Genomic DNA, 12,735 nt, shown 5'->3' with positions numbered 1-12,735 from the left:
CACTTAAAGCCTTCTGCATGACTATGTTTGATGTTGAAAGATTAAAAAAAAAATCCTTTCAGAATGTTTTAAAGAGTGAAAAGAACCTATTACTGGAATGAGAAGAATTCCTCTTTGAATTTTACCAGGATTACATCTGGACCAAGCATCACAGCTGGCCTCTGGGGGCAGACTCATTCACAGATCCTATTGATTCAAGTTTAGAAAGACCAGATGTCTTCAAGTTTGGTCTTCCTGACCACTTTGGCAAAGTACAGGCTTCCTGTGAGGAGGAGATTAAACACTAGTTCATTTGCAGTCTTGAACTTTTCTCTCTGAGACAACACAGAGTTAAGAACTTCCTAGCATCTGGTGTGTGGGTGTCAGAGTCTTGGGAAGCCCTCGGGGAGTGGTAGGAAACAGGAGCCAGGAATGTTGGACCTTGAACACCTTGAGGCACCACTGGCAGGTACAGGAGGGACCAAAAGCCACGAAAGGTTCAACAGTGAGGTCAGATTATACCAAGGCTGAGAGGGGAGACGTTATATAAGAGCAAAGCATTCCCACCAAGGCAGCAAAGTTGCTCAGGAGATTCTTTCTCCCTCCTCTGGCTCTGTTTCTTTCCTATAGCAACTTAGAGAGTGGAAAGAAATGTCAGTTTGAAACCCTAAATATACACTATATTCCCGCCACCCCCAAGACTGGATTCCTTGGAACAGAAAAGAGAAGGGTGGCTACTTAGACACAGTGGTAGAATATGCTTTAATTAGAACAGGGTTTGGATTTCCAGTGGAACCACAAATGACCGTTCCTCTTCTGAAAACCTGAGAAACGGCTGCAGAAGTCTTTTGGGAGACAGGAAGAGAAAGGGTGGAGTCTGTGTGCTTTTCCACCCAAGGAAAATCTGAACATAGAAAGTCAGGCTCCCTTGTATGTTAAGAATTCCTTGTATCTTAGAACTTGACAAGGATTCCCGTGGTCAACAGTTACTCAGTCTTCACTACAACCTACAAGGTCTTCAGGGGATTTTTAAGAGACTCAAGATACCATGTGTGCATTCGAGGAAATCAGAAACAACAGTTTCACTTTTGGAAGAGTTTCCAAACCAATTGGAAACATCTAAACTATGATATAGCAAACAAAACCCACAAAAGTTTGCAAAGGTACAAGGCAGAGGAGGCAGTGTCTACTGTCCAGAGGTAGGGACATGCTTTGGAATCTCAACCCTTTTTGGCCAAGTGATTTCACATATCCAACTAGAATGCACCCAATGCTTGGAGTCTGGTTCATAGTGGCCTCTCCTGTTTCAACTCACCTCGGATGAACAAAATGAAACCTTGACTGTCTTTTGGCACTCCTATCTCATTGTTGGCTTTTTTTTTTTTTTTGCTGTATGCGGGCCTCTCACTGTTGTGGCCTCGCCCATTGTGGAGTACAGGCTCGGGACGTGCAGGTTCAGTGGCCATGGCTCACGGGCCCAGCTGCTCCGCGGCATGTGAGATCCTCCCGGACCGGGGCACGAACCCGTGTCCCCTGCATCGGCAGGCAGACTCTCAACCACTGCGCCGCCAGGGAAGCCCTCATTGTTGGCTTTCTTAGGGTGCTCTCATGGAGCTAGGGTCACCCAGCAACACTTGCTTTAGACTCAAGAATACAGTGAGATTTAATTCTTATATCCTGAACTAGCATTTAAACCATAAGTGCTGACAATGACTAGTTTTAAATTAAAGCACTAAGAGTTATTTTTACATTTGATATTTTCATATTTTCCAAAACTTTATACCTTAAAAGTTGACATTAAAGACACATTTGGTTTACATTTTAATTCTCCCGGTCATTAAAAGCCTCCTATTACACTAGTATTTGCTGCTATAAATACTCTGAAAACTTAGAGGAGATAAAAAAATGTTGACAGAAACAAATAAACATAAATACAATTTTATAGCATGATAGCCAACATTTCAAGTAACCTTCAGATTAGTGTCTTGGCTGTGCATGGGCTGCCTCAGTTTATACTCTGGGCTGTTGACATGAAGAGTCCATATTTCTCTACTTGGATGTATATCTCCTGAAACAGTAAATCAACAAGCTCCCTGTCTTGAGGAAGAAATCAGTTTTCATTCAATGAGCACACTTTTCAAAGAAGTTCCGTATTTGAAGTACCTACCAAAAGCTGTCCAGCAAAGCAGACGAAAAGGATAAAGGCAAGCGAGAGAAATGCAGCTCCAAAGGAAATCCCGAGAATGGACGTTCTACCAGGAGACAAAAAGGAACAGGTTAGTGTGGGGATAGCTTCGATTTTTCTGGAAAGCCATCATGAATACTTTTGGATTAATTAGGGTTTCATTAAATGAGGACTTCAAACCTCCCTAATTTCTTGAGAAATGAAAATGGAGCTAAAAACAAACCAAAGATACGTCCATAGAAAAACATCTATGGTTGTGTCTGATCAACTTGCTATGACCCATTAAAACTGCCCTACAATCATCAGTTCTTCATTAAGGAAAAACCATCCTTTTATGACTTGCCTCTGCAACCAGCCCTCTCATGCCCACACCTGATCACGTCCATCTCGGTGCCCTTTTCCCTTCTGTTGATGGCAGCTGCTACCTCCAGGAGAGCCTCATCTGGTTTGTTTGGAAACACTGAGTCCTCACCCTCCCCAGGACAATCCAACCAGATACAATTTCCTTCAAGACTGATGCAGCTAAATGTTTACTGAGGTTGCCCAAAGATTTCACAGGCCGTGACCTTTACAATCTTGCATGAGCCAATGAACACACAAGCTTCCTGTGATCATGTGAAAAATGTGCCCACTGAGTTACAGGTTCTGCCACCGACAGGTTACAGTTAGATAAATGTGGCCATAAGAATTGTATGCATTTCCGAGAGGTCCTTTAAATAATTAAAAAATTCAAGGCCTCTTAAAACGTCATGTAATCCAAAGGAAGCAGTGTTTGGGGTATTAAAAAAGATGAGCCATAATGAATAATTGGATGAAATTCAGATGCAGCATCCAAAGAGAGGTCAGTGATACCTGAAGCCACAATGGAAGCTCTTGCTAATGAGGTTGGCTAGAGATACCGAAGAGACAGAAAAACTGGCACTGAGAAGAGTACGGGCACTCTGAAAGTAAATCCACTGAAAGGAAGACTCAGATGCAAACCAGCAACAAGCTGAAATGCCCAGTGAGTGCACAGCTGTGAGCCCCTCGGGGAGGGAAAAGAGGCAAGTAATCAGTGAACTGAGTAATCCCCTCAAGCCATCAGGATGGGAAGGGTCCGCTCAGCTCAGACTCAGACACCTACTCTATCTTGAGAGATGATTACACATCAAGCAAGATCTACAAAACCTGGACTTCAAACCACTATGCACTTGAACCTGACCTAATGATATATTTATGAGGTACTGAGTTAGCTCCTAGACGTGGTGCACAATGCTTTCAAATACCTGGCCTGATAATGACATTTGTTCACATCTTATGAGTAACAATAAGTGTCTGCTAGGAAGGTGTATATATACCAAATACACCTGTTTGTTGACTAGTCTCATGGCCAGGCCCATGCTGGGCTGGAATGGTGCAAAGACGAGTACAATGTCATCCCTGTTTTGAGTGGTTCACAGCCTAGGAAAGGGAAGCACCGTATGCCTCCTTATTTCCCTATCCCAAACACCCCTTTTTTTCAGACATCACTCCTTAGAAGCCAAAATCTCAGCATCTCCCCATCACAGACTCTCAGAGCTTCCTATTAGCCAGGCAGTGTGGAGGGAGGGAGTGTACGGAGGGCTCTCGTTACTCCTGTGACCCAGGAGAGACACAGGAACTCATCTGCTAAACTCCCATTTGCCGTCTTTCTCATGCATCTTTATAAGAGAGCTCTGATGGGTTTTCTTTGACTCTGTGCTCTCTTGCTTCCTTGTTGGTGTCAAGGTGATGCCAGCTGCATAAGGTTGACTTCAGAAACATTATAGCTTTCTCTTAGGTCTGAAACTGTTTATTTTTTATTTTTTGGACACACCTTGCGGCTTGCAGGATCTTAGTTCGAACCTGTGCCCCCTGCAGTGAAAGTGCGGAGTCCTAACCACTGGACCGCCAGGGAATTCAGGTCTGAAACTGCTTAAATACGACTGATCTCTTCTTGAAGGTTTGGTAAGTCTCAGCTATAAAACCATCTGGTGATAGTGAGGGTGATGGTGATGGGGTGATGACATGATAATATGATGACAGGATATTGACTATGTATGTGTCAAGCACTGTTTTAAAGGCTTTATATGTATGTGTAATCCTGGACAGCAGTTATTGTTATTACCTCATTTTACCAAAGAGAAACAGATGCCCAGAGAAGTTGAGAAACTTGCCTAAAGTTACACCCCTACCAAGTGGTACAGTCAGGGTGCACACAGTTGATTAGTTTTCTAATCCACATAGTTGTATTCCTGACCCCCTCTCTGTTTTTAGAGTAGACATGTCACATTTCTGTCATGTTTACTGGTTCAACTTTCCCGGAAAATTATCCATTTCATTAGATTTTTGAATATGAAATAATCTCCTCAATATTCTCTTATAATTTTAGAAGTAGCCATATTTGAAGCGATTTCTTCTTGTCCTTAAGGTTATTTTTCTTATTCTCTCTAGATCAAACTTTTGAAGCTTTGCATGTTTGTTGAACTTCTCAAAGAATGAACTTTTGGTTTATAATTAAGGTCTATGCTTTCTGATCATTTTCTATGTTATTGGTTTCTGATTTAACATAAAAAAACCCTTCCTCCTTCTTTATTTAAACTTTCATTGTTCTTTTTTCTTGATTGTCATTTACTGCCAATATTTTGTATTTTCTAATAAATGCATTTAAGGACATAAATATTCCTGTAATTACTGCTTTAGCCAAATCCCACAGTTTTTGATTTATAGCTACTCATTGCCATTATTTTCTAAAAAGCCTATAATTTCAATTTCCATTTCCTTTTAATACAAGAGTAATTACACAAGGAGCTTATTTTTGGTCTGTCCTTGTTATTTCTAATTTCATTAGGTTTGATCAGAGACTGTGGTCTCTGTTATTTCTACTTTGACAATTTCTTTTTCTTCTGTGATGTGATAAATACGTTCTATTTCTATTACGTCTTATGAATGTCTAAAAATGATATGTATTTATATTCTCTTTTTGCTGGAAACAAAGCATGTTCTTTCGATATATCTATTGTCAGAGCCTGATGAGTTAGTTAGATCCCCAGTGGGCTGACTTACTGTCTCAATTTGGTCTGTCAATTTTAGAATGTATTAATATTTCCAACTAAGATTGTGGGTTTGTAAATACATCTGAACATTTTAATAGTGTCTGTTTATTTCAGAGAGATGCTGGAGTGCATAAAGATTTATGATTCTTAACTTTTCTTGGTGACTGTACTGTAATATGTCTCTTTTTTCATGCTAAATGCCTTTCACTTGAACTCTATATTGTCAGAAATTTATATTATTGCAGCTTTCCTATTTCTTGTAAGCTGGTTCCTGAAATAACTCTTTTCCATCCTTTATTTCCAACATTTCTCTATCTTTTAATTTTAGCTAGATCTTTTAAAGGTGGCACAGAAGTGGCCTTTGGCTTGTAGCCTCAATCTTTGAGTGTCTTTCCAAGAACAGGACACTTTCATCCATTCACAATTATGAAATTTGTTAGTATTTGACCAGTTCTTTCTATCTTATTTTCTTAAAATGTTTGGTAAAATTCACACAGAAATCACTTGAGTAAAAAAAAAAAATTAATACAGTTAATAGATAAATACCCATTTAAATTTTGATTACATGCACATCAGTTTTGATAAGTTGTATATTGAATGAATTTTCGCATTTTATCTAAATTGTAGATATTTTTGGCCTTGAGTAGTTCATAACATTCCATATTTATCTTGTTAAAGTCTGTAGGATCTGTAGTAAATCCCACTTTATTCCTTATATTATTAGCTTGGGTGGTTTGTGATTACTTTTCTTTTCTTCTTGATCAGTCTTGCTAGTGGTTAGGCATTTAAAATAAATTTTAAAGAACCAACTTTTAGCCAAAAGTTGGTTGCTTTTTCTGTTGGTTGTTTTCTGTTTTACTGATTTCTTCTTTAGTATATATTCCCTTCTAGTCACTGGATTTGTTCATCTTTTTCTGGTTTCCTATGTTGGAAATGTAAACAACTGACTTTAACTTTCTTTTATTTCACATATAAGTGTTTTAAAGCTCTCTAAATCCTCTCTAAATTAGTGTTATAGAAACAGTCCACACATTTTACTTTGATATACCAAACATTTTCTACTTTGTCTTGATTTTTTAATTTGACTCATAGGTTATTCAGAAGTATATAGTTTAACATTGAAATAGCTGGGATTATTTTTAGATATTCTATTGTTTTCAATTTCTAAGTTGGCGTTGGTATAGTTAGGTATGTCTGTAAGTTTTTCATCTTTTCATATTTATTTCAATCTTTTCAAATTTGTTGAGATGATTTTATTTTATATCTTGGTCAATGTTCCATGTACAGTTTAAAATAACATGTATTTTACTGTTGGACTTAGTGTTCTATGAATGCCAATTCATAGGTTGACAATCTTGCTCAGCTTTTCAATATCCTTATATATAGTAAGATATAAAAGGGATACTAAATATCTAAATCTGATTATTGATTTGTCTAATTCTCTCTTTTTTTTCAGGTTTTTTCCTTTCAAGTATTTTATAGCTGTGTTTTAAGTATACGCCATTTAATGATTTTATGTTTTCTGACAAACTGAACTTTTCCTCAATTTTCAATTGTTGCTCTTTATCTCTGTTAACACTTCTTGCCTTCATGTCTACTTTGTCTGATATCAACATATGTACAGTAACTTTCTTATGCTTACTGTTTATATGATCTCTATTTTCCATCTTTTTAACTCTAACCTAACTTCCTTCTGTATTTAAAGAGCATCTCTTGTAGACAGTACGTGTCTTTGTCATGCTTTTATTTGGAGTGTTTAGTCCTTATACATTTAATAATAAACCTATCATATTACCATCTCTTGTCTATTGTCCTACTGCTTGGCTTGTATGGTGTGGTCCATTATATTTGTCGATATTCTTTATTTTAAATCTGCCATTTTACTATTTGTTCTCTATTTGTCTCGTGTCTTTTTGGTTCTGTTTCTCCCTTTTTGCCATTTTTCATTAATCTAATATTTTCATAGGACTTTTAATTTCTTCTATTGATTTTTTAGCTATATCTTTTTGTACTTTTTAGTGATTGCTCAAGAAATAAAATATACATGATTAATTTATCAGAAGTTACTTAGCATTAATATTGCATCACTTTGAAAATACATAAGGTCCTGACAACAATACAATCCCGCTCTTCTCTGCATCTTAATTCTCAGTGTAGTTCTTATTTTTGCATTAAATGATCAGCAGTCTTTTAGAAAAAATAATACAATATAAGGGTCGAGTCTTTTATACTCTTACATATTAAGCATGTTCTGCTCTTCATTTCCTCCTGTAGATTCAAGTTTGCCTCTGGTATCATCTCAGTTCAGCTTGAAGAACTTCCATTAGCACTTCTTATACTATAGATTTGCTGGTAATGAATTCCTCTAGCTTTCTTTCATTTGCAAAATATCTTTCATCTCATTTTTAAGAAAAGGAATATTTTTACTGAATATTTAATTCAGGATTGACTATGCTTATATCAGTGGTTCTGATAAGAAGTCAGCCAATATTTCCATCACTGATGCCTTGTATGAAATGTCTTTTTTCCTCTGGCTTCATTTACAGTTTTTTTTTTCTTTCTTTTTTTCTTTGGCTTCAACAGTTTGAGTATAACACACCACATGTAGTGCTATTTATATTTATTCCCCTTGCTGTTCACAGAGGTTCTTGCCTTTGGAGGCTAATGCATTTCAACAAATTTGGGAAAATTCATCACTAAGTGTGCTGGTAATTTCCTGTTTGTTTTCAAACACTTTTCCATTCCATCTCCTACAAACTCCATTTTCCAGACTCTTTGCCAACTGGTTCTAACAAGGTTTGGCCAATGGGAAGTAGCAGGGAATGACTGGAAGGGGGAAGGAAGAAGCATGGGTATCTCTCCTTACTCTCTATGTAGCAGCCATTCTCTGAACGGGCTGCAACTCCTGCTGTCTCTGAGGTTCCAGATCCCTATCGGGGAAAAATCCTGCATGGTCATGGTTCTAGCCTCTGCAGGCAAGTCCAGGATTCTGCATTTCTGGTGATACCACGTCCCTCCTGTGTCCTTTCAAACCTAGGGTGGTAGCAGAATCCTCCCTTGCTCACCACTTGGTTGCTTTCCTGTTTCGTTTCTCAGCTTTCCCCTCATTCTGTAAGCACTTCACTTTATTAAATTCCCATGGTGAAATACCTGAGGCCATTTCTGTTCTCTTTACAGGACTCTAATCCATTAACTCAAGTTTTTTTTCTAGGTATTATGATAGCATTAGTGGTTAGATGGAAACTTAGGAATAATTAAAATCAGTTACTTCAACTTTCTTCCTTTTCCCTTTGAAAAAGAGCCAACCATTCAGTTTTAATTAGAAGTATGGAGACAATATCTATATATTCCATAGGATATGCCATAGTTGAATTTCCTTACGAATGGATAAGTGATAATGGATTATACTGGCCTTTAATTACACAAATCTCAACAGATTTAATGACAGTTATCATGGTTTAATCTATATTCAAATCATATGACTTATTTTGTGAATCAGAATTTAAATAAAAGATTCATGTACTATAGTGAGTTTCATAGGCTCTTGTTTTCTAAAGTGCATTTCAATGTTCGTTGTTAGGAATAATTATTCCACCATGAAGATGCTTGATAGAAATCCTGGACATTCTGGAATTGGGTCAAACAGCTATATTAGAGCCTAAGAAAACAATAAGCGTGTTAAAATTTGACTCCCACGTTTTATAATAATCCACTGGATACAGTGAACAGTATCTGGTGATATATTTTCCTTAATGTATCTGATGACCCCTACTTTGCTTCTTCTCAAACGTCAGAATCCATTAAAGGGGGACGAGAGGTAGATAAAGGAAAACAGTGGTCCTGATATGATGAACTATCTGTGTTTTGGTGGAATGGATGACAAATGCTCATTAAAGCAGGAATGAGTATTCTTAAAAGTATGTTATGACACAAACTATCAAACGTGACTCAATAAGAAATAGAAAATCTGAATAGGCCTATAAAAGTAAAGAAACTGAATTAGTAATTAAAACATAAAACAAAAATAAAAACTACTCACAAAGAAAAGCTCATGCACAGATGGCTTCACTGGTGAGTTCAACAAAACACTTAAGGAAGGATTAATACCACCTTTTCACAAACTCTTCCAGAAAATAAAGGGGACAGAACAGTTACTAAGTGGTTCTATGAGGCCAGTGTCACTTTGATACTAATACCAGACGAGGACAGCACAAGAAAACGAAACTAGAGACCAATATCTCTTATGAACATAGATACAAAAATCCTTGTCAAAATATTAGCAAACTGAATCTAGTCACATATAAAAAGGATTATATACCGTGACCAAGTGGGATTTATCTGAGAAAGGCAAGGTTGGTTTCATATCTGAAAATCAATTAATGTGATATACTGTATTAATAGAATAAAGGAAAGATAACCTACATGATCATCTCAATAGCTCAGTATAACAAAGTCCAACACCCTTTTATTATAAAAACACTCAACAGACTATAATCAAAGGGATTTCCTTTATCCTGATAAAAGGCATCTTTGAAAAACACACAGGTAACATCATACTTAACAATGAAAGACTGGATGCTTTCCTCCCAAGATCGTACGTGTGCCATGGCTACTTCTATGGAATGTTATACTGGAGGTTCTAGCCAGGGAAATTAGGCAGGAAAATGAAATAAAAGGCATTAGATTGGAGAGGAAGAAGTACAACTATCTCTCTGTGTAGTTGATATGATCTTGTATGCAGAACATGATGTCACAACCTGAGATCCAGACCTAGAGTGGCTCACATTCGGGGTGACCTGCTCCACCGGGGTGGGCTGTCCAGTGCTCCAGTCCAGACATTGACATTCTTGTCTGGTTGAATGTAACTTTCATCCCAGAGAACAAGAACTACCCTAAGGCAAATTCATGGTTGGTCAAAAGCTCTTAAATATAAACATTTATCCTGCCTGTTCTATCAAAAGCGTGTTCAGGCTCATTAAGCATGGATACAGTGAACAGTATCTGGTTGTTTGTGTAATGCAATCAATTTTAATTAACATTCTGGTTGCAAAATTTTTTTTAAAAAACAAACAGGCATAATTGATTTATATACTCACTGTAAAGCAAACTTGACTCTCCCCTGTCAGGAGGCAAGAAAAATTACACTTCTTAGTGGTAATTTTTGACTTGGACACTTTAATACAGTGTATTGTTACAGTATATGGAAAAGGCTGATTTGAGACAAGGTCTTTGCTCCTTCTGGTTTTCTGCCGGTTAGTTTATCGCTTACAGGTGGTCCTGATGGAGATGCGGATGCACTTTTGATGACAGGAAAAATGCAGCAGAGAGATACATCCTTCCCCCCAACTCTAAGAGTTATATTAATTATAAACCACTTCTATGGGTACATAACGGTGTCTTTCTCTGGAATTCTGTTTAATGTGATGACTTTCGTATCCCTTCTCCCTCTGTGCCCTTAGCTTCCTCCCCCTGAGAATGATGCAGATTCTCTCATCAAAGCTCTGTTCACGTCTGTTACATGGTATTTAGCAAGGATAATAAGAACCAAAGGAAAAAAAAAAAACTTTAACTGTACATTAGCATGAAATAATAAAAATCCCCCCCTCTTTAAGTGATAGGTGATAGAACCTCAAAATGAAAGGTTCTTTGTTAAACGAAAGAATCGAAGAATGAAAGGGAGAAAAGGCATTTAAATATTCATCACCATTACAGATTATTGCAGCCTTTCTCCGATAATAGGACTTAGCAGCTTTGAGATGTTCCGCCCACTTGAAAGTCCTGTGAGGCTGGAAAGGGAAAAGGAGTTACATTTGGCAGAGATAAGAGCTTCCACTTCATGCCAACAATAAGGGCTGAAGACCTGAATTTTCCGAAGGTCTGCGGTGTTCTCTTTCTACACTCACTCCTTAGGTGAGCTCATCACCTCCCAGGGATATAAATACTACCTACGCGCTGATCCTTCCAAATTATGACTCCAGCTCTGACTCCTTCCATGAGCCACTGGCTCACATACACCCTCCCCTCCCCACCGTGAAGCCCCACCACCTGGACACTTAATATGCACACACATGCCTTTGATGCTCAGAGCTGAGCCTTTCATTCTATGCTCCTCTCTGACTTGTTCCTTCCTCTGGCGTCTCCCTCTCTGTAAATGGCTGCCCAATTTTTCTATTTGCTCAGGCCGAAAACAAAAAACAAAACAATCCACAGAACTTAGCTTTCTCTTATTCTTCATCTCCAATCTAATAGCAAGAGTTTCCTCATCGCTCTTCATAACACATCTCAGAATTTGATCACTTTTTACACCTCCACTGCTACTCAAGTGCAAACCATCATCTTCCTTGGTCTTCCTCTCTCCCTCTTCCGGAACAGCAAGAACAATACCCCAAGCACAGCCACAGCATGTCCTCAGCTGAGAACCTTCCAGGGCTTCTCATCACACTCAGCATTCAATCCGAAGTTCTCCAGTAGCCTGTGAAGGTCACCACGACCTGCCCGTCTCACTGCTCCTGTGATCCCATCTCCATACTCTCTCAGGGCTTACTCTGCTCCTGCCATCCTGCCTCCTTGCTGGTCCTTGAACACACCTGTGACTTCCATCGTCTAGAATGTTCTTCTGCCAGATATCCACGTAATTCTCATTTCAATTCATTCAGACTTCTCTTCAATATCACTCAATCAGTGATGCCTTCCCTGACAGCCCTCATCTGAATTACCACCTTCCCTCACTCTATAGTAGCCTACTCTTTTAACTTTTCTTAAAGCTTATTACAACTGAATTAATACGTATTTGTTTATTACATTAGTGTTGTGCCTCCTAATAGAATGTAAGCTGTATGAGAGAAAGGACTTTTGGGGGGTTACTTACTGCTGCTTCCCCAGCATCTCGAACAATGCCTGGTATACGATAGCTTGATAAACAGCTGTAGAGTGATTCCACAAATGATGGACAGAATATATGTATGAATTTCTCTTATGGATTTCTATTTTTATTACAAATGCTCAAAATATTGCCCAGATACAAAGTAAAAGTATAATGGCCTGTTTCATTGAGTAAAAACGCATTCAGCTCCCTTTTTATTGTTATTGCCCTTCAAATCTTACTGTATCAGTGACATATAGGTAATCACAACTAAAATCACCTTTCATTCCTGGAGAGATTACTGGTTTTCATGAAATCCATTTTTTCCTGATAATAGAGTTTCCAGATGGGCACCCTGTTACACAGACTAAAGGCTACACATTCCAGCCTCCCTGGCAGCTAGGTTTGCACATGTGACTAAGATCTCAGTCTTGAGTTATAGACCAAAGTGTCATGAGGTAGTTTCTTGGAGGCATCCGCAGAGACTCAGTTATAAATGCTTTTGCCTTCTGCTTCTGGGTCTGTTCCTCCATCTTGTTGCTCAGAATGCAGATGCTGCCATCTTAGAAATGAAGATGAGGACCAAACTCTAGGGAAAGCAGAGCTGTGTGCTGGAGGGAACCAGGACTCCCAAGGAATCTGAGGGACCTCGGGCC

The 12,735-nt window shown here is 38.3% G+C and overlaps 1 protein-coding gene across 1 annotated transcript in view; it reads right to left on the bottom strand.

The window, feature by feature from the left end:
* Positions 1-12,735, bottom strand: part of ADCY2 (adenylate cyclase 2) — a 433,654-nt gene that overhangs the window by 84,251 nt on the left and 336,668 nt on the right. The window contains exon 15 of the mRNA XM_067730355.1: positions 2,147-2,231. Within this exon, the coding sequence (XP_067586456.1) occupies positions 2,147-2,231 (85 nt within the window). The remainder of the gene's footprint in view (positions 1-2,146; positions 2,232-12,735) is intronic.

Source organism: Pseudorca crassidens, chromosome 3 (genome assembly GCF_039906515.1).
Source record: "Pseudorca crassidens isolate mPseCra1 chromosome 3, mPseCra1.hap1, whole genome shotgun sequence".
Classification (NCBI taxonomy): domain Eukaryota; kingdom Metazoa; phylum Chordata; class Mammalia; order Artiodactyla; family Delphinidae; genus Pseudorca; species Pseudorca crassidens.
This window is presented reverse-complemented; position numbering and strand designations above follow the sequence as displayed.